Genomic DNA, 27,076 nt, shown 5'->3' with positions numbered 1-27,076 from the left:
CTGAAGAAAGGCAAAATCAGTACACATAGTGAGCTTTCACTGCTGCTTATGGCTCTTGGATAGGGATGGATATAAGATCAAGACATCAGCTGGGCCATTTCTAGCGTGTGGGAAATTATTGAGCCAAAGCACTAAAAAGTGAAAAAGAGATCTGTTTTAAAAATGTGTTATTTCTTGGGAAAAAATCAGCCATAAATGTCATCAACAGGATAGAGAAAAGAAAGGCAATAGTACCAAATGATGAGTGGGACTAGGGGGGATGTGTGTTACAGAAAGCAGGTCTCTCTCTCTCATAAGGAACAATGCTTGACAGTTTGAGAAGAGCTGACAATAAAACACATGATTAAATGAGCGCCAGAGAGCAGACTCAGCCATAAAAATATACATTTAGTGGCTGTCCTAGCTAAGCCATAGCAGTATTTATTGAGTTATAACACTGGAAGAGGTGAATAAACATGACTGAGACCATGCAGGCTCAGAGGGATTACCTTTGTTTTTAAGAGAGGCTTTACCATATTTGCTCAAAAATCTTCACACAGTGTAATTTTAAAGTACACTTCTGAGTCTGGAGTTAGTGTCAAAGAAGATAGAGAAGATTTATGATGAGATGGGTAAACTGAACCAATACATGAAACTTTTAAGGAAATTTTTTGTCCTAAATACAATAACATCGCTGTGGCCTCTGATTCTGGGTACTCCTGTTTTCCATTTATCCTTCAGATAGTGGGGATGGGGAAATAATTTTAGGCTGTGCATTATTCCACCTTGTGCAAAAAAGCATGTCATGTAGGGAAATGTCATGCCATGTTACTGATGTTATGTAGGAAAAATCTGTGAGAGATTTGTTTACATTAAATATGGCCAATATCACATGTATTCTAAAAGAACAGACAAAGATTTAAAGGGGTTTAAAACCATTTTCCCAGAGAGGCTAGTCAAAGAGATATCATGACACAGAAGTGCTTCATTGGTTCATACTAGCACGTAACACACAGACTCATTCGCAGTCAAATATAAAGAGCAGTCTACTACTGAGACTTACTTGTACTGTCCTATAACAGTCACATATTACTGACACTAAGAAATCAGTGTAAGGTCTTACCAAGCCTTTCTTAATAGATTAATGGAACAAATTTCAAGGTTTTGGAGGATATTTTTTAAGAATTCCAAATTTTGTTCAGTTGTCAGAATTAGCAAGGGAGGTTTCCGTACTCCTTGCAAAAATGCCTTGTTATCACTGATTTGCTCTGGGTTTTTAAATGTAGCTGAAATTAAACCAGATATCCTTGATAGGAAAAGATTGGCTATACATAAACAGCAGAAAAAACCTACATAAACAGCAGAAAAAACTGCTGCAGAACTTTCTTCAGCTTCTCCCAATCTGCCCCTTAGGTTGTCTCCATTTTCTCTTCATGGTAGGCACCCCATCCATGTGAGAGCCACAGAAACTTTCTCTTTTGGATACATTTCTGCATTAACCCACTGTTTTTCTGACCTGACAGAAACCCTTTTCCACTCATCATCACAGATTGGGGAGGGGGGGGTGGTGGTGGTGGTGTGTAGCCTGTGCCACATTTCGGGTTCTCCCTGAACCCCTTGTTTGCAGCAGTACTTGGTCACCACTGCTTGTCCTTGGGCTTCAAGAAGGGCCAACTCATGGTCTATGATTCTTTTTGATTTAAGGCAGCCCTCTGGGTAGCTCCCAGAACTCGAGATCCCTTTAATTAACTTTCTGTGAGCAACAAGACACAAGATTTGTTCCTAAGTCAGATGGGTGCCTTAAACCTGGAGACCTGGAGTCTCCATACATTGACAGCTCTGGGAGGTGGGTATCTGTTGGTACCACACAGTGTCCCAGCCCTGGGACAATGTCTTCTGGTTCCACAGCAACTGCACACAATGGCTTCACATCAGTAAAATGAAATCTTATTTTGGCTGCCACATGATATCTTGTAAAGACCAACACAATTGGAGTTAGTCGGGTTCAGACCTGATATGTGGAAAAAGGTTTGGTGCTAAATGAAAGGGGATTCCCAAAAGGATGCAACATGTTGCCTGTGAAGTCATGCCTCTGATGAGTTCCCAATCCAGAACCTGAAAGGAATTATTTGAAATAGAATGGAAAACAGAGCAGAAAATATCAATGCAGCTCTGTGGAAACGCAAGGTTTGCTCGCTTGGGAGCAAGGGGAGCTTCTTTCCCTCAAGAGGAATATGTTCTGATTGGAAGAGAGAGAGAAGACATGGATGGTGAAAGATATGTAGATTCCTCAGATTGGACAGACCCATGTGGACCACAAAGGTGGAGGAGGACTGGCAACTCATCAGGACACAGGAATAAGTGGGCAATCAATGAAATGGAAGTTTAGTGCCAGCGGAGAAGCGCTTGCTTGCATTGCACAGAATTAAATTGCCCCAGAGTGCAGGGGAGCCCAAAAGAATAAATTCACAGAGGACGATGTTGGGTGTCTTCCCAGGGAGACAGACCTGCCAAGGCCTGTTGGACACCGATAAAACATCTGGCTCAGAAAGTTCCTGAATTGCAAATTGTTGGAGCTGGGGTGGGGTTTCCAGGGAAAGTACCACTCCCAATTGCCTTTTTATTCTACTCTTTCCTTTCCTAGCTGAGTACTGCTGCCAGAGACAGGGTAGCAGGAGATCTTCATCCTTGCACTGGCTGTGCAGCCACTCCCAGCCCCAGAGGACCTGTCTGGTCCTGCGGGAAAGGAGGCTCTGTATCTTTTGAAATTGAGAGTTATCCAAAGTTGATCTCTAAACTGTGGGGTTATTTTAAGGCAACTTTTCATCTCCACATTAAAACTGCTATTAAAAATAATACCAAATGCTAACAAGGAGTGCTTGTTGGCCCCTGTTTATATCTCAGAGGGGAATGATTTTAAACTGATAGTAGGGAATATTTGGACATGTTTACAGCATCTCTGATACCAGAGATTCATGTGGGAGTGATGAGATGGTTAAGGACAAGAAAGCTGTGGGAGAGCACCAATGGAGATGGAGAAAAGAAGGGGGAATTAGCAAGACGGTAAGAGCACAGTGGAAAGTCTTGAAGCTCTGGATATCCCAGGACACAGAAAATAAGTAAGAGGAACTTGAAACAGAAACAGAAAGACTAGGAGGATTGTACAAGGAACCAGTCTTTGCATTTGCATGTGAATATTGCCAAGAAAATCAATAGCTTTGATACACTTGTTTACATTCTTGTGAAACTGGAGTTACTCCACAAGTGTCAATGGAGCATCTCTGGTGAGGATATCGGTGGCTTTAGACCTAGGACCAGCTGGGGATAAGATGTGCAGCTCTGGGTCGGGGACTGGTGTTTGTATCTTCCCTGGGGTGACAGAGGTGGAAGCATTCCTCATCCGGTGTGCTGGTGGACAGGAAACCAAAGGTTTGGGGCAGCGGGAGGAAACCTGCACCTGTGGCCCAGGCCTGGGATTGCTGTCAAAAACTAGAGAAGTTGCTCATAAAAGTTCAGCCCTGTGGTTAATTTCAGCAGCTCTTCGCAGCCTTCAAAAGCCCATCGTGTTCTTTGCCATTTCTTCAGCTGCAAAGTGGAAAGGTTTCCACACTTGTGAGTGACAATTTTGGGGAAAAGTGAACAAAACGCCACGGTTTAAAAGTGAAAGCCCAATGGCGAGTGAAGACATCTCAGTGCTGACCTTGAGTACTGATGCTCGGTGCCTGCACAAGGAAACTTCCTGTCATCAGGCTGAGCTGAGCACCATGTTTCTCTCACTGGCTGTTGCTGTGGCTTGTCTGAAAGTAGCTGGGATTAACACTGCTAGAATATATTGTTTGTTTAGCTATTTTTATTGACCCATGAATATACCTACTGTGTAATTTTTTGTAACGTTAGTAGTTCAGTCTGTGATGTTTGCTATAGAGAATCTTCACTTCAAGCCAGTGGGAAATTTTGCTAGGGTGAGGAGTGCAGGCCTGGCCTCTGCTTTGCCTTTTTTCTTTTCCATTGCAACACAATTAACCTTTTCATTAGAAGAGCTCTGTTCCAAATAAGCAAACTTCTCAATGTGTGTTACTGAGCCATTTCAAGCTGTCTCTTGCTTTGGAACAAAACATCTCTGTTCCAGCCATGCATGACATTTGAAGACCTATTTATACAATGTGTCAGCTCCATTTGTTTTCTTCATCCTGATATTTCCCTCTGTATTTTCGGTTAGCCATCCAGATTGCAAGGAGTGAGGCTGCTGCTGGTTTCCTCCTGCGCTGTTCCAGACCCAGGCACTGACTGCCTTTGGCCTTTCTCCCCTTCTGCGGGCAGAGGTGAAACAACCCAAAATCAAACACAGTTTTGCCTACTTCATCCTCTCTGCACTGAGACCAGCGCCACCAGACAGCTGTGGGATGGAGACAGAAGGGTTGGGCTATAAGATCAGAGATTAATCTTCAAAGCACCTCACCATTGTGTCTTACGTAGACATTCCCTCCAGCTCTGGGGAAAGCGCACGATCTCTGCTGGATGTGAAGCTGCAGGGGATTTTCATGCCACACGCTTCATGCATGCCATATTCCATGAGACTGCAATCAGCAGCCTTTGTGCATGGATGGGTTTCTCCTGCAAGGAGCGGAGGTGGTGGCATGCGAGGAGGAATGCCTTCAATACCGTGTGCTGCAAAAGCAGTGCTTGCATGCTTTGCTTTGCATCCCAGCAGCTGGGCTAGAGCTGCGTGCATGGCCTCGCTCGGCACAAATGAAACCAAGACATCCATATGCTGTACATTAAGAGAAAGAGTGTTTGATCTCCTGCTCACAGGCTCACTGCTCAGATGCTCCCCCTTCCTCTCTGTAGCAGTTTTGAGGAGCACAGAGCCCAGTGTCAAAAACCTGTAAGTCTGCATGCGCTTATCAGCTCTGTGATGGGAACTGCAGCACTTAACACAAAACAGTTGAGAAAATGTTGCTGGTCACAGCCACAAAACCTGCCCTCATCTTTTCCATGATAGTGGTGGAAAAGAAAATTCCTCAAGTTTTATTTTCCTATTTAAAGATGAAGGGAAAAGGACTGCCAAAGTGGATGGAATTTAGTCCAACTGATGTAATGCCTGGGTTAGCAAAATGCAAATCTCCTCCAAGTGCGGGGATTGTGGCCATGCGTAGCCAAGGCCACCACAAAGCCACAAAGCCACTGCAGCACCGCATGGGCAAGGGACAGCTTGGGTAACACCAGGCTTCAAGCTTGCCACTGGGTTGATTACTGTGTCACTGCTTACCATGCATTTTTGAGTCATTTATTGCAGTGGCCTATCAATGTTACATTCTGCTAAGAAGCTACAGACTTCTCTGATCCACAATAAAGACACTGGTGAGATAGGAGAAGAAAGCCCCATTGTGTAGAGGGCTTGCTAGCTCTTCATTGCCCCATGTGGGTCGGGAACCAGGCAATACCGTAACTTGGAAGTGGTACAATGGGGAAGAGGCAGAAGAAACAACCAGGTAGCAATAGAAATGAGTTTTATTTTGTAAAAAGTTATAAAATGAATATTGTACAAAAATAAAGTCTGTAGAGAACTTTGGTTGATTAACACAAATGACTGAGACATAAATCGCAGGTGAAGTAAAAAACTCCAGAGAAGCACACTCCTGTCTTCAGTAAGGTCTAAAAATAAAAAAAAAAAATCACGAACTTTACCCTTTTGTATTTTGAACATAGTGATTTGCTTTGGTTGCAGCTTCTTCAAGCTGCACAGAAAATGCTTTGGGGCAAGTTTTCAGCAACTAGGCAAATAAAAGCACACCTCCGAGTGCTGCGCCTGGCCAAGCGCTCAGCGGTGTGGCTCACCCTCAGCTTACCAGACCTTTACTGCCCAGATCAAGCTGATGCTGGTGGTGGCATCAGCTGTACCAGCCCTGCCCAGCGTGGAGTGCAAAGTGTCCCCACGGCAGTGTGAGAACAGACCCCGTGGGTGGGCTCTGGGGCCACCCTCCATCCACCCAGGCAGGCAGCGGAGGTCGGGGCTGAATTACATTTCATACACCTGGTACATCTTTCTATGCCTGTTCTGGACTTTTTGACCTCTAGACCCTTCTTCTGAGGTGCCCCAAGGGCTCTAGGGCAAAATGAATATGGAGAGGCATTGCATGCATGAGAAAAAAGGTCAGACCAGTGGTTTTTTGTTTTTAGTAGGGATTTTTTTTTCTTCCTGTTGTTTTTGTGGGAGTTGATGCTTCACTGGTTGTCAGGGATGTCTAGTGGCCTGCACTGCTGCTCCTCCAGGAAAAAAGTCTCCAGAACGAGAGCTTGCGTTAGCGGTCAGGTACGAATGCCTTTGCTGTACAACCTCCCTCATCCTAAGGAAACCCAGACTGTTCTGCTGTAGGTATGATCCTGTCACGTTTCAGCAAATTATACAAAACACTTTGGTTACTTAACACAATTGTTTACCTTCAGGCTATATTAAATCCAGGGCTAACTAGTAAGAGGGATTCAACCTCTTCTATATGGAAATATGGAAGGAAAAGCTTAAATAAATATAACAAGAAATTATAAGGCTAAATGTGATTATTTTCGATTTGTCAATAGTTATATGAGGTCAGTTGGCAAAAAGTGTGAGAAAAAAATGTGTCTACATTTAAAATATGATTAGAATTAGTTTTTCTAACAAATTGCTAATGTTGAGCCAAGTCCTGCAACCCTCACTCGTCCAGAGAGTCATACATTGCTGCACACGTATGACTGCAGTAATTTTCAGAAGTATTAGTGAACAGGAGGAAGGGCTGCAGACTTTGGCACTACATTTTGTGAACATAATCAGGATTTCGTTTAAAAGAAAAAAAGGTAAAGTAAGTGATTTTTTGCATTCAAGTTAACATTTTCAATCAAAAGCGTGGACCGATGTTCCCAATTTCATTGTCTCTCTGTATCTTCCAAGCACCTTCTACTTTGGCACCTTTGAAAAGAAACTTTAATAAATAAGGAAAGGAGACTCATTACTGAACTGTAATAAATAACAATAACTTAATCTCAATAAATATCTTCTGTATATTTATGTCTCTGAACGGATGCATTGCATCAAGTAGTCTCTGCTCACTCACAATGACCAAACAGAAATGTAGTTACGCAAGTGACATTAGTCCTTTGTAAACCGAAAGAAACATGTTTTGTGTAGGCCGGGCTTGTTATTTCTGTTACTATACTAAGAAGAAGTGCTTAAAAACTCAACTTGTTTTCATAGGTAGCAGAAGAATGAAATCCTACAATCGTTTCCAAGAAACACAAGATGGAAATAACCAAACTTAGCCAGTAAGTGGAACTGTTTTGCTTCATATCGATACTGGCCCTAGAGAACCTGAGCCTGGGAATTTTCATATTTGCCCGATATCATCTTACTTATGATGTTAATCTTATTATAGCTTAGAAGTTGTCCTAAGTGCCCTTCAATGAGCAGTAGCACAACGTGTCTTTCAGTAAAGCTGAGGGCACAGGGGATGAGTAAGGTACTCCTAAGCTACTTCTCAGCCAAGCTTTCTGGAATGGATGGTATAACTACAAGACAGCGTGGTACGGCAGCGTTGTGTTTTTAAGCACATTCCTCATGTATCTGAGTCTCATGGACAGTGGACCGTGTCAAATGGGAAAGGGAGCGTGCATGCCATCCAGCTGTTGGCATCTCCACCTGAGCTTTGATTTACTTTCCCGTAGGATGTCAAAAGCTTCCATCCTCCTATGCCGCCTTGCGCTCCCCCAACCCGGGCTCTCACGACCCCTCGTTCTGCGTTGTTGGTCCTCTTTTCTCTTCTTTGAGCAGACACATCCCCAGGAACCTTGGTCCCTCTCTTTGCATCATAGCAGGAATGCAAAACTGGCGTCGCCTCTGGCATGCAGCCATCAGACGCATCCACACCTTTTTGCGGAATGTTTTTTCAGTATGTGGTAAACCAAGTTATCGTCCAAAAAGGACAGGTCATCGTCAAAGGCTGTGGGTCTGCAACAAGCTTGCCTCACTTTGTCAGTGACTAGTTTTTTCTTTCTGGTTAAGTTTTTTAAAATTTTGTCATAGGTGGTCTCGACTGCATCACAAGATCCACTGCAATACCGGAAAATTAGCTCTTCTTTGGTTTCATAACCCAAATCCAAGTCAGTCACATTTAAATGTATTTCTGTTAAGACACATCCCCGATTCTTGCCCTTTTGATTCCTCCTTCCCTTTCTGCTGGAATTCTCTATGTTCGTGGCTGCGTTTTGCCGGTTTCTCTCTCGCCTAGAAAAAATTGGAGTCTGTTTATCCGGCGACCTCCTCAGTCTTTTAATGGTGGCTTGAATAAAGTCCACTACCTCGTCAAACTGATCTGGATAATCCTCTGGCATATTAGCTGTTTCGGAAAGAGAGAAAAGGCTTTGTCACACATCAGTTGTCATTAAGTTTGCTCAAAAATGTTAGGCACATGCAAGCTGCTCTGCCCATCACTTCAGAGCATGCGCCCAGGACCCTCAGAAATCAGACAGGATTTGGAATGGTTTAGATCATCATGGAAACTCATTTGGGGAAAAATAAATGACATATGTATATATCTCTGTAGGTGTCTGCTGATGCTTGGTAGCACTCCAGCACATCTTTCAATATTGAATGAGCCCTGTCAAATCAAGGGAAGGAAAACCATGTCATGATACAAATATTAGTTAATGGGTGGATGAAGCTGCTGTAGAGAGGTTATACAGGCTCTTCCCAGCAAAGCAGCAAAAGGATGAGGTTTCTTTAAAGCGATTTTGTGATTATAATTGTTAATTGTTGGCTTTTCACACCAGCAGAGGTTAGTATTGCCAAAGCCACCTATCAGTAAGGTTTTTGGGCAGGACAGAAAGAGGAATTTCCTGGGGTATCAGGCTGAGCTATTATTCCTGGCTGAATGCCTGCTTTCTTACTGCTTCTAGGGGATAATTATTATCAGAGCTCTTGAAAAAATTCTCATGGAAGTATTTTATATCACAAGATGCTGATTAGACTGAGTAGAAGTAGGTCAGAATAGAAGTATTATGTTAATTTTCAAGGGAAATGTTATTAATGCATTTTCTTTTTATTAAGTTAAAATACCTATTTCATTTTTCACTTAATATATACTCTACCAGTGATAAATTATTCAGATAAATTAAATGTTGAAGTCAATGAAATGTTTTGATACTAGCAGAATTAATCTCTACAAGGAGGGTGAAATTGACGATATTCTGAAATGTTTTCAGATTTCAGTTTTTCAGTGAGATTTGGAAAAAAAATCACATTTTGAAATCTTTAAACTTCCCATGGACTAAATCCCTCAATGTGATCTGCTTTATTGAATACAGTGATTTAATGGAGGGTCAGACTGTCAGGAGCGTGTGTGTAGGTGCCCTTATGTTGTATTACTAATGATTCTCTCTTAAACACACAAAATACATTACAGTATTGAATTTTTTTTTCCCCTCATGCATTGTGCCAAAAATCAAGACTTCCTTTGCAGTACAGCCTAAGAGGATGCATCTTTCTGTACTCAACTCGTAAGTGCCGACCCACGTAACAGAGCAGGGTCACGCACCCAGCCATGTGTGTATGTGAGCTCCACTTCCAGAAGGACCTCTACAAATATCCCAGGAATTGCAAACACTGGGAAAGGAGATACCCAACGCAGTGTACCTGACCAGCAGCTGGTACCTCCACTGAGCCACGAAGGCTCACCTGGTCAGGTGCTGAGATAGGAACAGCTCCTTAGGCAAAGGCTCAGCCCCACATTTCCCGAATGAGCCCTGTAACAGACAGGAGCCCTGATGGAGACCAGGCAGTGCACGTACCCAGCCCACATGTGGTGGCATGGACTTTGTTAACAGAAGAGAGGAAGACATGAGGCTGCCTCCCATTGCTAAGCGAAGGTGCAACTTCATACCCTCAATAGAAACACCAAATACAGAAGAGATGGGGGCAGTAGGATCTTAACTCTGTTAGTACAAAAACCTGCTGAAACACAGTGCATCTGCACATAAGGAGGAACACTGATCTCTCCCTGAAGCAGCCACATCCTAGAGGCCCCCCCACTATAACAAAACAGTGGTGGATCAGAAGTATACGGTTTTTCATGGATGGCTCCAGAAAAATAGTAATGAAGTAATTAAGAGACTAAAAGAGTAATGAAGGCAGGCAATCTTGTACCTTCACAAAATGAGGGTGGCACATGGAAGTAGGATCCTATAAACTGTAGAGTTTGGGACCGGGAAAAGTGAATTACACCTTGTTTTACAGACACCCATGCTAGAGGTAACAATCTTGCAGACCAGTAACCATCAAAAGACATGAAGGAGCGATGGCTGCTATTTATACAGCTATATGAGACCTGAACAAGGCAGGACCCTGCAGCAAGCCCCATATTCCTGTGACACCAAATGGTAAGTGCACCCTTCTTGCACTTCTCTGTCATTACCTCTGTAGCAGGTACCAAAATACCCACTATGAGCTATACCTGCTGGAGAGGGGTAGCTTGGATAGATGTGTCCATTGGATGCACCAGGCAGCTCTTTTACAGGACAGGCTGGTCTGCCTACTGAGCAAGGTCCAGGTCAAGGTGATGAGTGGGCTACATTCCTTAAAAGCAAGAAGGTGTAGATACCTTGCTAGACTCACTCAAGCAAGATGACCCACATGGAGCTAGCACAGTCCCCATTGCTGAAGTGCGAGCTTGGCCCTGGCACAGATACAGGTGGAGAGGGATTTGGCAGGAGGCACTTCTTGCTGTGGGACTGCGTGGTTTCTAAGTTTCTTGCACAGAAACTAGGTTTATTAGCTCATAACCCAATAAGGGAAGGATGTGGCCCTAAGGAGATGGCTCTAGCTGTGCCATTCTTCCCTCTCACCTTCAAATTACCCCTCTCATACTACTGTGACTACCCCAGTCCACACCTCTGTCACATACTCCTGGCCCAACCTTGTGGCAACAGTATGGTGCAATGAGATGTTGGCTACGGACAGTGAAATACAACTGTCAGGGAAGCATACTAGGTTTTAACGAAATTAATGCAATGGTCAACCATCAGGAATGGCACAGGAGATTGTTACGGGGAAACCCAACCTATACATGGAGATTCTTGTCTGCAGCCTTCAGCCTCATACTTACCCAAGCCTGGTACGCTCCCAGTGCAACGAGGGGCATAAGTGGACACAGAGCCCTCCTCAAGAAAATGTGCTGGACCTACGGACCCTGGGCAGTGTTTGCCCACCTACAACCACACATGCTGTTACGTAGCCATGTGAGTACACCACATTACCACTATGGCAGCTGCATCACTGGGCTACTCAGTCAGTCCTTGCAAGTTGCTGTAAGCAACGACACCCTCTGCCTGTGGAGTCCCAAACTAGTCATGATCAATGCAATGATTCTCTTTTTGGCAGCTTCCAACTGGACTGCCAAGTTTGCTTTCATAATTTAGGACTATTTGAGAAACATCTCCAATTCTCTGCAATCAGCCAGCCTCTGGCTGGTACCACTCTGAATTATTAGACAATCCCACAAAGCCAAGTGTCAACACACACTCGGTGGCGTGGGCCTGTGCTCTCAGTACTACGTCAACTGCAGCTGGACCCAGCAACCACTGAACCATGGACCCAACCAACTGGGCTCATACTGACTGGGTGTGGCTTAATGCTAATTTTCTACTGCTTAATGAAGCACAGTCATCAGTGTGACTACAAAGAGTCACTAGGAGTGGCTCGCAGGGGTTTGAAGGCAACCTTGACAGCCAGGAGTGAAGTGAGAGTTGACTTAGCAGCCTATGCCAGGGTGCCAGTCATGACTCAGTAGGGATATACAGCTGTCCAATAAGTATCGGTGTGAAGCTCGAAGGCCTGAAACAAAATGCCGTAAAAAACTGCTGAAGTAGGAGCCTGGGCAACCAAGTGGAAATGCCAGCATTAACACCAGGCATGACGGGTTGACACAAGGCACTAGAGGTAAGTGCTGAGGAAGCTACCACCAGACATCATACATGAATAAGCAATAACCACTGACCAAGGACTAAAGACCGTAAAAGGCTAATGGACAGAAGGGGAGGTGGAGAAGACTGACAGCAGGACCACCCCATCCTGACGGGCACTTGGTAGATGTGCTCCAGGGATGCCAAGACCTCTCTGCAACACAGCCACCATGTGCCGTCTATAGTCTCAGAACAAAGGTCAAGAGCCTGGCAGCTTTGCTCCTCTGATACTGCATGGACTGCACTGACTTGACTGTGCAGCAGACAGAGCTTTCCATGGGGATTTCACAGCCCTGGGAGAAACACGTATTTTTACCCCTTCCTGTAACATACACAGTTTGCATGTGTGTGTATGTGTACATACACACAAACAAATACATCTAATTATACACACACATATTTTTTCAAAACAAACTAGTTTACTGACAACACTTGCCTTCTGGTGGAAAAGCTGAGAGAACAAACATGACAGATGCCTGTCACACTGTACAAAGTGCCAGCAGAAAATGCTCCGAATATACAGCAATAAAAGCAGTGAAGATCTCTGAGAAGTAGTCCCTGGTCCCAGGCTCCAGGGTGTAAAGGAATTAGAATTTAAAAATCCAAAGCCATGCAGGACAGGACAGGACAGGACGGGATGGGATGGGATGGGACAGGATAGGACAGGATGGGATAGCCCTCAACAGCATGTGCTCAATAGAGGTTAGGGAAAGTTGGCTCACAGGTGTCATACACCTCAAAGCAGGTGTTTCCTGAAGGAAAGGACCGTACGTCCTGAAAATGTAAAATCCTCCCTCGGGGAACATGGGGCCTCTGTGTATCTTGTTCACAGCCTGGGAAAAAGGCTTACAGGCCTCATTAAGGGAAGTGTGATGGGCTGAGCCCCGCCACTTAGACTGTGGTGCCATGAACACTCACAAGACCAGCACAAAGCCATGAAGCTTCATTTAGGTTTTATGTCACATTTCTGAAAGCTTTTTTCTGACCAACTCCCATGGGAAATCCCTTGAAGGCAGTCTGCTTGTGGCCACATGCATACGGTTTTGCGTTGTCTCTGCCTAGCACCTCGCCGGCAGAAACGTGGGGCAAGCAGCGGTGCCGGGGAAGCTGTGGCCAGCACGTGTCCTACTCCTGCTCATTTTGCTCTCTGGCAGCTCCCTTTCACGCTCCCTCTTTCAGTGCCCTGCCAAGGACCTGATCACCCAGGCAGGCACAGGCAGAGCTTCTTCCTCTGGTGGCAACCAGAGCATCAATCTGCTTTCCAGTGGTGTAGTGTAAAAGTGGGGGGTGTGGACGGCAGCCCATGTGCCAGTCTGCCTCTGGGCACCTTCTCTGTCTCCCAGGTCCAGCTGAACCAGGGCTCTTGATCTGCCAGGAGTTTCTCACATGACCAGAAAATAAATAAAAAAGCAAAAAAAAAAAGAAAGAATGAAACATCATAGAGCTGGTGCACTTGGGAATCTAGAAGAGTGACCAGGCTGGGGGCAAGATCTGGTGAACACCACACATCCAGAGCCCCAGGAGTCAGACAAAAAAATGAAGAAATGAGACTCATTTAAAAAAACTAATTAAAAACCCCAAGAATATTTTCATCTTCTGCTTGCTGTTTGCAAGCTGTTTGCTTGCTTTCTGAACCTTTAGAGCACACTCAGATCATAGTTTTGAATCAACCTCTTGGATTAGGAATGTTGAGCTTGGCTCACCTGTCCTGGCTCCTTGGGAAATTAACTCTATCCTTGCCAGAACCAGGACACCCTCTTGAATGCAAACTGAAATTTTCGCCTCACCGCTGTCCTCTGGAACCTGAAGCTTTGACCTGCCCGTCCCTGAGTACAGTCCCTGTCCCCTGGGCACCGCAAGAGCTGGCAGCACGTACAGGTGCAGGATCCTGCAGCCAAACACCCGTGGTGGTCCCCACCAGCCTCTGCAGAAAGCTGCCCCGGAGTTCTGCTTTGGGCACACAGGTAAATGTGTTTTCCTCTGGGCATCTTCCCTGCTGCAAACCCCCCAGAGCCTGTCTTTGCATTTCCAATTAATTCAAGACACCATGTGCCAGCAGGACTGGGATCTGATGCCTGCGCTTGTTAGAAGAATAAATTATACGCTGTTCAGATAGACTTCTATATAATATAGGTCTAAATGAATAACCAAACCAAACTCATCACATTCTCAAGAAAACAGTCTCTATTAAGGAAAAATGAACAATTTATTTCTGTCTGTTCAAATGTGATCACAATTACATTTTGTAAAACTATTCTTTTGATTTCACTAGCAACAGATTTATTTTAAAGCCAAATATTCCCCCGCAGTGGCTGTAACCCAGCATGGCAGAGCAAGAAACCCTCACTTTGTACCTGACCACAAATTGAATTCAGTGGGAACAGATGGATCTTCAGCTTTTGAGAAAAAAAAAAAAATCCAGTTACTTATTTTGGTGCCTGGTTACAGATTTAAAAGGCTAACTACGGTCTCTTCTGACCATGCTGTCTATTATGGTTTACAAGAAAAGCTTAAATTCTATTAATTGCAAAATAGCAATTTATATAAGTGGGTTTTCCTTTTTTTTTTTTTTTTTTAATCTCATCAAACTTGACAGTTTAAGTTATTTGAAACTGTTGTATTTTATAGAACAGTTTTCCATATTGATCTCAGGAAAATGTAATCACATCACTGCAGCGTCATTTGGCACTTTGATATGCTGAGTTAAAGTGATGTAATAGAAGTCACATAAGGTATACTAAAAATGGTATCATTAGATTTTTGTTGTACATTGTAGCTTTCATGCATGCCTTTGTGCAGTGTATAGCTACTACATCAAAAGTTCAGGCCAAACATTTAATAAAATTACCAGGATATTTCACTTAAGCACAGCTGTCTCTTAATTAGAGAAGTTCAAACAGCAGCACTCAGCCTCTAGTTTTAAGTACGATTTCAAAGTTTGAGGGGGTTAATCCAGCTCATTATAATGGTAAGTATTATTTAGAAAATTCAGATCCAGATCTGTGTTAGGATCAAAAGGCCCTTTTTCAAAAACAGTTCTGGTAATTTAATCTGGGCCCTTCATAACTAAAATATTTTAATTTCCTTTCTTTCCTAGTTATTTTTTAAGTTTCCTCCAAAGTTATACTCACAAAGATGTTTCTTCTTAGATCATTTGCTAGTGGGAAATAGACATTTAATGTGCCTCTAACTGTGACTGCAACTAATTATCCTCATTTTTTTGTGGCTTATGAAGATTACTCTGGTATACCTTTATTCATTAATTATTTTTGTATTTAGCTTGCTTCACAGTAGTGTTTTCACGAACTTATTATAATGGACATGCTCTGTTCAAAACAGAAACCCTCCATCTCACACCACAAAGATGTACTTTAGGAGACCCTCGCAGTAACCCATTTGTGGACGTGTGACCTTAGTGAGATTAAAATTACTAATGTGATGATTATTCTGCTTTGCAAAGTAAAAAAGCATCAACTGTGTCGAGATAAACCATTTATTTTATTGAAAATGAAATATTTTTCATGAAAAACAGAGCCTATCATGCAGGCAAAGCAAAGGCAGGTGTTAAAAATAGTTATGCTGAAAGGCTTTCAGGATCTAAACAATTAAAATATCACCTCTCTGAGGCATGACTTTGCTTTCACGCCTTGCATGAAAATCTGTGGGGCTAAAAGTGAAATGGAAACCAGCTGGTTGTGTCCATTAGGAAACAGAGCATCAAACACACCAGGGTCAGCTCATCTTTAAATGTTTAATACTGTTCTGGTTCACTACCTCACTCCCTGCCTCGCCAGCTCCCAGGACATGCTGCGTCCTCTCCTCTGACTCAGAGAACCCTTAGAAATGGAGTTTCTCACCGGTGTCACTTGTCTGTCATCAAGGTAAAGTGCTAAGTAACCTGGAGGATGACTCCGGGGCCACTCACACCAGCCAGGTACGATAAGGTGGCACTGGGAAAAGGCAGAGGGATAACCTTCCTGGTGTGCCTGCTCCCGATGGAGCAGCCAAGTTTTGTGTTTGTAGCTCACTAGCTAACCTTGCCGCTTCCCATGTGTTAGTCAGAAAGCCAAGCTTGCAGAGCGCTTTGTATTTTCACACTGCCATGCTTGTCAGTGCCTCCCCTCGCATCCTTTGCCTGCTTTCTCGTGCGTATGAAATGCTGGTTCCCACCAGGAGAAGAAAGGCGAGAAACAACAGGACCGTGATCATTGCTGCCAGCTGGGGGAACTCCCTGAGAGCAGGGGGAAACAGCAAGGCCAGATGAACTGGGTGAAGTAAAGGAAGCTGCCTTGTGAGCTGACCTGTCCACAAGAGTTTCTTGTTCTTCATCCAGGTTGTTCACACGATCCTGCCCAATTTTAGGCTGGCACCTCTGGCCTCTCTGGGGTGGGCAACGGAGTGTCTCATCTGGCAGTCAAGCAGCAAAGGAGCAGCAGGAGGATGTGGTCTTGCCTCTGATTCAGAGCTTTGAAAAAAAACAGCTCTGAGGCACTGAGGAGCAGACAGCTTTTCAGCAGGCCCTCTTGAGGTTTTGTGACAGCTCCTGCAGCAGCCCAATTGTATGGGGCTGTGTGGGTACTCAAGCACCCATGAAGCAGCCTCTGCATCTGAAGAAGTTATGGCATAAAGAGTGCAAAAGGGGAAAAAGAAAAAGTGGCAGTGCCCTGCTTGAAGCCAGTGATGGAGCAAGCGCCAAACCTGGGCAAGGCATGTACCTGCCTGTTGTCTCCTCACAAGGGCCTTGTACCCCTCTAAATCCATACCGTGCTGAGTAAATAGCCAGCTTCCCAGTAAAACTTGGGTTTAGGCTTAGTATTTGGTTCTGTCCCAACCCTGTGAGAGGCTCAAATGAGTATGTATGAGTGGGACCCGAAACCTGTGACCTCTATTAGCAAGAACACATGCAGCCATCTAGCAGGCACGGCACTGAGACTTTAATGGAGGAAATACTGTTGGTAGTAAAAAGAAATTCTATTTAGCATCCCTGGCGCAGAAGTGATCCAGCCCAGCCCTTGCATGACATCAGTAAAACCGCACATTGGTCACCCAGCCCCACTTTAGTGCCAGCTCACTGAATGGGAACAGCATTGCTAAATAAGTAACAGCAACTGTTCCCAGGCTGCCTGTGCTCTTACACTGCATCTCCCGTGGGGTTTTAGGGGTGCTCCCAAGGCACAAACACAGGCAGCAAAGCAGCAGGAAGGGACCCTATCCCAGTCTCTTCCCTGGGGGCAGTAATGGAGAGCCATCCAGTCAAAACCATGGCTGACGCCAGTCCTGTGGTAATCTCTGCTGCTATCAGATTTTGATCTGACCAATAAATAATACATGTTTTTCCATTGTTGCCTTTCACTACCTGCGTTTCAATGTATTTGCAATAGGAATGACACAAAAAGTTTTAATATTGCGGTTTGGAAAATGTTATTATTATGCTAATCAGTCCCTGGCTCTAGGGGAGGTGCTACGTGCTCTGCTGCAGAAGGTCTCATGTTGGGATGTGTGGACCGTGGCCTGCCAGACAGCGCTGGCATGTGCTCAGAAGAGCAAGCTCCTTTCCAGCCACTATGCTGGATCCACACCTCCCTGTCAGAAATTTCCTGAGTAATAGCTGGTTTTGCCAAAGAAATCTTAACATGCTTGGGATGGGAGCAGAGGTACTCCAGATGTTTGTATGTAGCTTGTAAGTTAAAGGGGATACAACCAGCTTGCTTCTAAAAACATGGCCACCTGAGAAGTTCTGGCATACTGCTGTAACACTGCCTGGACCTGACACAGGAAAACAAGTATTCTGATTTCAGTACCAGTGACTTCAAAGAAATGTACCTGCAGGTTGCAGTTTAAGTGCTGTACCAAGTATTGAAACAGACAGCAGCCTAAATACCTGCTAAGCCATACAATGTGGCTTTATTCCTTAAAAAGAGTGCTGAAATTTGAAATGCCTCACATAATTAATTTTCTGACCTTGATCTTAAAAACAGACGTACTCTAATGTATATGTTGTGTCTTAAAGCTTCGTTTGTACCTGTCTCAAATCTTTTTGATTCTGTTTTCTTTCCTCTCTTTGTAATCAGGACTGGATTTCCAAGAATCATGGAAATCTTTCCTTTAATTCCCTTTACCAAATACTACTTGATCAGAAACTACAGCTGGTTTTGTCAAAAATGACCATTCTGCAGTGTCAACCACTCTACCAGCACTAATGTGGCAGTGGCCTATTTAGATGTCTGATGATCCTGAATGTGGTTATACTGCAATATTTAGTATTCCTCATTTATTACTTGTCATTTATTTATTACCTCAGAAGTACGAGAATCCACACCAAGCACAGTTATGTGGGGTTTGGTCTATGTACTGCAAGTTTTAAGTTGCAGTTGCTTGATAGTGTGCATGGGGGATGAAGACTGCGTATTTGCACTAGATGTCCATTCCTGATCATCTGCGGTTGTGGGGGGTGGGACTAGATGACCCCACTGGCTTCTCTCAGCCTCTGTAACTTTAAATATTTTAAACCTATTTTATGCAGCCCTAATCAGGAACAGTATAATTTACAAAGACATTACAACCTATCAATCTGAGGATCCTCTTCCAGTGGACAAATAATGCCTCCCCCATCAATTCATCAGTAGTCACTACACAGCTGGTTTCTTCAGCCTTTCAAGAAGGGTTTTGCAGCTTGTCATCTGCCGACGCCTCGGAACATGAGGATTTCTAAAATGTATTGAAGAGGCTTACGAAAGGTGACCAAGAAATGCTAGATGTTCAGGTAGGTCATCTAGCAACTCACACCTGCAAAACATCTAAAAGGATCCTCACTTCCACTGGGAAATTTTTGAGGTCCCTAAATTGAAAAGCAGCTAAGGTATAAAACTTTAAACAAAGGGTAACTCTTAAAATGAGAATAAACCCATATTCTCTTCATTTCAATCCTTTCCTCCTTAAGTCACAGAATATCCTTCATAGAAGTATATGCAGTATTTATACCTGAGACTGAGAAGAAATCAGCTTCTAGGGCTACATGCATCTGGATTAAACCACATGTGTTCTGCTCTTTCTTTTTCTACAATTTTGCCCACGAATGGGCAAACTTGAATGCCTGAGACTTCTAAAAGCTTAGGTAACCCGGGCATGCCCACGCAAATGAACTTCACTATATACATGCTGGCCCAGGGACACAGGCACACTCAGTCAGACACTGGCTGGATGCACCGGTTGTACTGGATACACACAGATCAAATGATGCAGTGTGGCACCTGCTCGCTGTGGCAGATACCTCTCCAATGCATTGGATTTACTGTGCATGGGCAGGTTACCTCTGTGGCTTCTGGGTGTCTTAGACTAAAGCACATATACCATGCCATAGGTGTGTTGAGCAGGAAAGCCTGGACAGAAACATGGTGTTCTGCTTCTTAACGCTGAATGTGCCTAATAAATATTGTAGGGAATGAAATGCATTCAGCGGGAAGTATAATTGAATACTGGTTTTGCCTTAAAGACCCCCACAATATCACTGTTTATTCTAGATAATTTCCATAGGAGTTGATAATGTTTGAGCTAAATGCGGTAACTTAACATTAAATACCCCCTAGCAGGAGTATGAAGAATTTTTAACAGAGGTATAATGCACACATCCCATGGTGTGTTATAGCATAACAAACATACCAAAGGAGCTCCAACAACAAATGACCATTCAGTGGCTGTAGAGTAACTCAAACATTACAATACAAAAAAACACCTTTTCCTCCTATTAGGAGCAAAAAGCCCGTGGTGAGATTTTTCATTTGATTCTACATGCTTACCACTAGTTCTTACTAAAGATGTTCACTCGATCAAGAGACTGTACATCATCCTAGATTTTGGGATACTCCAGTCCTCACATACATGTTGACTGTGGCCATACAGCAGCAAGCAGTTACAAAATGTATTCTCTGGGAACTGCGTATAAGTCAAACCAAGTGTTTGGCTCCCTCTGCACTGTCATGCTTCTGAAGCTGCTGACTTAGTATTTAGTTTATAATAATTTCGTTTACATTTGTTCTGTTCGCAGTTGCTATTTAAGCTAATTGTGTCCTTCCCCCAGTGGACTGTAGCATGAGGGAAACAAAGAAAGGGTTTTCTAACCTTACAACCTCTACAGCTACTCTTCTTTGTGTGAAATAAGCTATCCCATGAACAATGATGCCTAAAACACCTATGAACACTGGATTCATCTCAAATGCACTGCATTTATGGAGGCTACTCTCACTCCAGCCTCCAGTCCGCTAAAAAATGTAGAAGATTGCAATTGCCAACACCCTCTGCCATCTCTAATTACTGCCCTGAACAGCAAAGGTCAGCACGTTACACCTGATCAGCCCAGGAGGTTAGGACCTTGCCTGTAGGCTGGAACAAAGGAAGGTTTCGAGCCAATCTGAAAGGGATGGGGTAACATCAGGTGACCTCAGAGCACTTTGTAGAGAAAGCAATCCCATCAAGTGAGAACACAAAAAGGTGTCAAGGGCCTGGGAAAAGAGATCTGTACTCCAGCAAGGTGCTGGGACTGCCCTTAGGAGCAGGACTTGATCTCACAACCCTAGTAACACCTGCCGTAAGTGATGTATGGGAGACCCGACCTCTCTAGAGTAAGAGCAACCCACACCTCGGAGTGCAACTGCTACTCCCCACCCAGCCTGCACAGGGATCGCTTTAGGGGACAGCAGTGCACCTCTCTTTGGAAGGCACTCAGCACCCAGTCCTGCTCAGTGCCCGCACACCGCCCTACGCAGATGAGCCCATGTGGCCAATGACGGCACTCCCACCACTGCGTAAGCTGCCTCCTGCAAAGGCCCTCAGTGAAGCAGCTGACCACAGTATCCACAGAGATATTTATACATGGCAGGTCCACCAGCAGATGAACCAGAGAGCTGCAAACACACCTGCATGCTCATGGCACACTGCCTTCTGCTTGTAAAAGAAATCTTGAAGAGGAGAGGGGAGTCTACGTGGTGTAGACATGACTTCTCTTGTGTACATCGTTATACATCTTTCATGTATTGAAGGGTACATGCCACCAAATGGTAAGCAGAGAGAAACAAGTGTGTCGAAGATACTGATGGTGGTGACTTGAATGAAGTGCTGCTGCGGTGCGAAGGCAGAGGTGTGCCCTGCCCAGATGTAATCAGCCTTGCGTGCTCTGTGTTTGCAGATTGCTTTTCAGACACCACAAATTTTTAAATCAACTAAAAATGGCATAAAAGTGGATCAAAGTATTTCACTGCTCTCTTGCAGCTGCCTTTCTGCTGGTCTCCCCTTACTCATCTGACTTGGCAATGTAGTGGAGAGAAGAGTTTCTGACGCTCGGGCACGAGTGGTGCATAAACCACTGCCGTGCAAAGACCACAGGAACTTCCTGGGGTTTCCCCAATTTCTGCTGTGAAGAACAGCACTGCTTATTTTCCTCTTACAGCCAGGCCCATCTATTTGTGATCCACAGGGTTAAGAGATCGAGACCAAACTATCAGTCCTCTCTCAAATGACTCTCCTGGGCAACAACCTGTGACCCAGCTCTGCTTGGCAAAACCTATGACTGTACCCTGGAAACAGAGATATCTGGAAGAGGCTGTCTATTGATACTACCATGGCTCAGGTAAAACACAGGTTGTCTTTCTTCCCACTTCTTGTTTACCCAATCCACAGGAAAAAAAGAGGCAACAATGAGAAGTTCTGGACACTACGAATGGACAAGACTGCTACTGCTGCTTGTCCCCTTGAGCTGCTGCGGAGAAACCAGCTCACCAGGAAACATACTCCCAGAAGTAAGTTTCAAGATAAAAGCAGACATCGTATGAATACTATCACCCTGGAAAGATGGAGCATTAATGCTCTCCTACTCCGCAGCTTCTGCCAGAGCTACAAACTGACTGGTGCTGCCTTCCCCCTAATGATCTTCTTGCCACTGGTGCTGCAGCAAGCCTGTGCAGAGGGGACAAGCACAGTGGCCTGAAAAGCTGATCACTGCCTTTTGTAGGACAGTACCTGTCCCACCATGCAGCTCACTGTGGAGAGGAAGATGGCTGCATGTGATGGCCCCACAGACCTGGCAGGCTGGAGCCCTGGGAGGAAGCACTTTTGGCTGACCTCCCTGCACGGAGGGGCTGAAAGGACACCAGGGGCTGCGATCTGCAAGCAGCAGAAGCCCAGGCTGGGACCCACGGAGGCGGCAGGTTAGGCAAGATTCCAGCAGGGGGAAAACACAGGCAAGAAAAGGAGAGAAGAATAAATGGAGAAGGACATAGATGTGTGTGCAGAAGAGGAGATGGGTGTTGGGGATGGGATGAAAGTGGAGTCATGGCACACAATTCCCTGCTCGGTGCCTCCACACTGCATTAGCCTGGCTGCTCCTGGAGAAACCAGAATAGGGCTGCCCATGGTTGGAGCTATGGCAGGCAGGGGGAAAGGACATGCCTCCAGATAAGGAGATAAAAATGAATCCTCATTACTGGACACCGTCTGCATCCTGCAATGGGCTAAACAGAGAAGGCTGAACAAGGGCAAAGGGAGCAACCTCCAAGATGCATCTGTGCCTTTGCTAAGTGAACATCTCCACAATTCATGGGAGTATTTTGCCACTTCTTACTGAGTCATATTAAGCCTCACTTTAAAAAGCCACCAGAGTTAGCGTAACACTCACACACCACTGTGAAAATTCTGTATCTGCTATTGTAGGAGACCTATTATTAGCAAGGCATTATTATTATCTGTCATTTGGACTGTAAGCTGTCTTACCGTGAGCTGGTTCATGTGGCTTGCTCTGCATCAAGCTCCTAACCCTGCCACTGCTACTCCTCTGTAAATTTCCATGTGGACACACTAATTTCAGGATCAGGATCCAAGGAGGATTTAATGAAACTCAGCAGCGCTCCTGGATGAGTAGAGTGCCTCCCACCACGGAGCCCAATCTCCATCAGGACTTGCACCCACTACAGACAGTGAATAACTGCATTGACAGGTCTGAGCAGGGAGAGGAGGTTGGAGTGGTGGGGAAGGAGTTTCAGTGCCTGCACTGCAAGGTGTATGTACCTGGTCCTCCTCTCAGCTCCTCTGCATACAACTAACTTTCCCATCTCTCCAGGTTTTTCAGCCAAAGGGATCTTACAACTGCCAGGAAGGTAGGGCTGGAAGTGGGGTGGGGAAAAGGGGGCACTGCCACTGCAATTGCCAACCCCAAACTTTGGAGGATGGCTTGGTTTGGAGCTGCTGGAGCCAGACCAGAGCCAGTGACCGCGCCTGGGGGAGAAGTAGGAGCAGAAAGTGGGGGAGGTCCTTTCGTCACCCTGATGCCTGAGCAAAAAGGAGCAGGTTTAGCAAGACAGACAGCAGTGGTTACAAAGGGGAATGTTTCTTACAGTCACTGTGCACAGCATAGGGAGGCAGCAGGCTGATGGGGGAGAGATCGTCTTCAGGCCCCTCTACCACTGAAGGGGGCCCCTTGGGAGGCGTCTTACCGGTGGGCAGGGGCAAGGTGGAGACCGTGTTGAGCAGCACCACACAGACAGCCACAACATCCCATAACTTCATCTTAGATCTCCTTCCAACACAGGCCCCTGGCAGAGAGGAGAGGCAGGGTTAGCACCCAGCTGCTGCATTCCCCCAGTCCTGCCCCCTCCCCACCCTGAGACAAAGCTGGGCATCCTTGCACCCCAGATCAACCTGGTCCACCCTGGCCAGGTCTGGGGACAGAGTAGGGGAAAACAACCTGTGCCCAGCTCAGCCTCCCACCCCTATCACTTCCCAGAATGAGGGAGGTGGGTTTTCCCAGCAAGAGGTGTGGGAGAGGGAGGCGTAGGATGGCCTCCAGCCCCTTCATGCCCAATCAAGCTACTTTGGGGGATGTGGGCAGGCAGGTCCCAGGAGCCTGGGGGTGTGATGGTGTCCCTGCTGGCAGGCAGGTCACCTTGTTCTTGTCCTCCTCCAGCACCCGGGCAGTGCCAGGGCACCTGCCCCCGGGCTGGGCCAGGGTGGACCAGGCTGATTTGGGGTTTGGGGCTGCGCACATTTATTGTGCTACAGGCACCTTCCTTTTCCTTTCCTTCTCTTCTCCTTCCTCTCCCCTCTCCTCTTCCCTTTTTCTCTTTCCTCTTTCATCTTTTTTTTTTCTCTCTTTCCCCTTTCCTGTCCCCTTCCCATTCCTCTCTTCCCTTTTCATTTTCCTCTCCTTTTCTCTTTCCTGTTTCCTTTCCTCTTCACAAGTCACCTTTCCTACCCTTATCCTCTTCCTTTTTCCTTTCCTTTCCCCTTTCCTTTTCTTCTTGCCTTTCCCCTTGTTTCAATATTTCCTTTTTCCTTCCCTTTTTGCTTTCTCTTTTTATTTTCCCTTTCCTCTGTTATCTCTCTTTCCTTTCCCCTCCTTTCCCCTTCCCTTTTCTCGCTTCCCTCTTTCTTGTCCCCCTCCCCGCTTTCTCTTCGTTTCCCTCTCCCCGTCTCCTTCTCCTCCTCTACTTTTATTTTCGTATTCCTTTCTTTTCCCTTCTCCTTCCCCGTTCCAGCTCTCTTCTCTCCTTTGCCTTCACTTCTCCCTTTTCCTTCCCTTTCCCTTTTTCTTCTCTCCTCCTCGCTCCCCGGTCGCTCCGCCCGCAGCCAGCCACGGCACACACCCGATGCCCGCCGCCCGGGGATGACAGCTGCCCCCAGCCCGGTTCGCCCCGGCCCGGACGGCGGCACAGGGCACTGTCCGGCCCGGGGGGAACCGCGGCGGCCCCGGCTCCCGCGGCGGGTCTCTGGGCGCGGCTGCCGCTCGGGGCCCGCCGGGGCCGCCGCCCGGTGCGCGCTTTCCCCGCCGGCCGCTGCCTTCACACCTCGCCGTGTCCGGGGGACTGCGGGGCGGCCCTGTGTCCCCGGGGAGGGTGCCCGCCCGCCCCGCCGCGACCCCCGCCTCGCCCTCACCTCTGAGCTGGTCTCGTCGGACCCGAGACGGACATTAACGCCGGGGAGCCGAGCGGCCGGACGGGCGATGCATGTGGGCCAGGTCGGGGGCCGACCGCCGGGACCCTCTTTGCGCGGAGGAGGGGACACGTATGGATGAGGGGGGGCAAGGTATCAAGTCTGGATGGAGGCAGAGGGGAACCGCCAGCACAAGCCTCGGCGGCCTCCCCCGCCGCCGCCGCAGGTGCTGTGGCCGCGGCAGGAGCGGCGCCGCGGGGGTCTCTGCCCGCTCCGGCCCCGGAGCCGCGCTCAGCAGCGGCGGGAGCGGCCCGAGCCGCGGGGAGCGCCGCCTGGCAGCGGGAGCTGGCTCTGGGTGCTGCTTTTGGGACCCTGCCTGGAAATCTGAGAAAGACACTCCATCAACAACTGCGGGGAGTCAGATGAAGACATCAGGGCTCCTGTAACGCCAGCTGGTCCAGCACCGCGGGGAGCCGTGCACCGCTCGGACACGCACGCAACGGCGGGAAGGAAAAAAAAAAAAAACCACTCAAGAAAACAAACCCACGAAAAAAACCCACCCCAGCTGAGGAGGGGAGGGAAAAATTTTTTTTTTTTTTTTTTTTTTTTAAATCAAACCACGCTCCTCAGCCTGCTGGGAAAATCAGAGGCCGGCGCTGGGATTTGTAGAGCCGGTAGCAGCAACAGCAGTAGCAGCGAGGCTTCCTCCTCCAGATCGGGGGGTCCCGTCGCGGCGAAAGCTTAGATCCAAGCGGGGAGCGTGGCGGGAAGCCGGGCCACTGCCGGGGAGTGCCCGCTCCGGCTGTCCCGGCTGGGCCTGGGCGCGCCCGGATCCCCGGGGGCCGGCGGGGCTGGGCGGGCGGGGGCGCGGGGCTGGGCGAGGCGCGGGGGGCGCCGCACCCGCGGGCGGAGGGGAGCGCGGAGCCGGACGCGCGGACGCGGGGGCTTTGCCAGGGCGACTCGGCGCCGCAGATGGATTTATAGGGCCCTTTGGCAGTGACGCGCCCTCCGCTGATTCGCTTTCAGACCCAAACACACGCTGGCCCCCCGCACCGGACCCCGCGGAGCCTCCAAATATCTCCCGGCTGAAGTCACCGGCCCGACATACCGTGGGCTGCGCGGCCGCCGGCGGAGCCCCGCGGCACCCGCTGGCCCGACGGCGGCGGCGGCGGCGGGGCCGGGCCGGGGTAATCCAACACCGTGTCCCTCCCCAGCACCGCTCCTCCGCGCTCCCGCCGCCGGCTGCCCGCCGCCGCGGACGGACGGACAGACCGACGGACGGCGACGGGGAGGCCGCGCCTCCTCGCCCTTCGCCGGCCGCAGGTGCCACCGTCGCGGGTCCTCCGCCGGCAGCCGCGCTGCGGGGCGCCTCCGCGCAGCCCGGCCCCTGCGCGGGGGGTTGCGGTTTGACTCGCCGGAGGCCGCTGCAAAGTCGCTGTAAACAGTCTCGGCTTTCAGCCCTGCGCCGTGTATTTATGACTCACCCAGTTGTCCGGAGGTATGAGGTCCTCATGTCGCCGGTGCTATGAAATTAACGCGGCGCGGCCCGGGCGGGCGGTGGGAGACCGCGCAGGGATTGTGTGGAGGCCAGCGGACCGCTCCGTCCGCCCTGCGCTGTTTGTTGTTTTTGGTTTATTTTTTTTTAATATTTTTTTTGCTTTTGGATTTTTTGGGGGAGGGGAGGCGTTGGGGTATGGTATGGAGCAGCGAATTCCCCAGGAAACCAGCTGGCTCCCAGAGCGCGGCCGCGCCGGCACAGCGCGGAGCATCGGAGCTGCGGGGCCGGAGGGACCCGCGCTGGGCACGGCCGGGCCGGCGGGCGGCAGAGCTGCCCGAAAGCTGTAACCTGGCTGCGCCTTTGTTTCCCCGGGCGTATGTATGTCTGTAGTTACGGCTGTGCATTCACACATGTGCGCACCGGCTCGTCCCTCTCTCCCAGGAAAGGCGAGCAGCCCCCGGGCAGCCCCCCAGTAACCGCTGCCCGGCCCCCCCACGGGCGCGGCTGCTGCCGGGGGTCCGGCAGGGCCGGGGCGGGGGGGAAGGGGGCACGCCGAGCCTCGTCCTGGCCGGGCAGGGCCAGCGGCACCGGGGGCTGCCTTTCCCCGACTCTGGTTTCCTGGGCCGCCTCGTCTGCTATATACTGCTCGCCCCCCCTCTCCCTCTCCCCCTCTCTCTTTCTCTCTCCCCCTTTCCC

The 27,076-nt window shown here is 47.6% G+C and overlaps 1 protein-coding gene across 3 annotated transcripts; it reads right to left on the bottom strand.

Moving 5' to 3' along the window:
- Positions 1 to 5,483: 5,483 nt before the first annotated feature.
- On the bottom strand, positions 5,484 to 26,463 carry GDNF (glial cell derived neurotrophic factor). 3 transcript variants are annotated; one of them, XM_075740272.1, is made up of 4 exons: positions 26,367 to 26,463; positions 24,886 to 25,266; positions 23,349 to 23,546; positions 5,484 to 8,348 (listed from the first exon to the last, which is right to left on the bottom strand). In XM_075740272.1, exons 3-4 carry the CDS (start codon positions 23,518 to 23,520, stop codon positions 7,864 to 7,866), a joined length of 657 nt encoding a protein of 218 aa, XP_075596387.1. In that variant the 5' UTR covers positions 23,521 to 23,546; positions 24,886 to 25,266; positions 26,367 to 26,463; the 3' UTR covers positions 5,484 to 7,863. The 3 variants fall into 3 exon arrangements, with proteins under 3 accessions (XP_075596387.1, XP_075596388.1, XP_075596386.1); XM_075740273.1 differs by lacking the exon at positions 26,367 to 26,463 and having other exon boundaries at positions 23,448 to 23,546; positions 24,886 to 25,829; XM_075740271.1 differs by lacking the exon at positions 26,367 to 26,463 and having other exon boundaries at positions 24,886 to 25,826.
- Positions 26,464 to 27,076: the final 613 nt, after the last annotated feature.

Source organism: Balearica regulorum, chromosome Z (assembly GCF_011004875.1).
Source record: "Balearica regulorum gibbericeps isolate bBalReg1 chromosome Z, bBalReg1.pri, whole genome shotgun sequence".
Lineage (NCBI taxonomy): Eukaryota > Metazoa > Chordata > Aves > Gruiformes > Gruidae > Balearica > Balearica regulorum.
The sequence above is the reverse complement of the archived record's forward strand: the minus strand, read 5'-3'. Positions and strand labels throughout refer to the sequence as shown.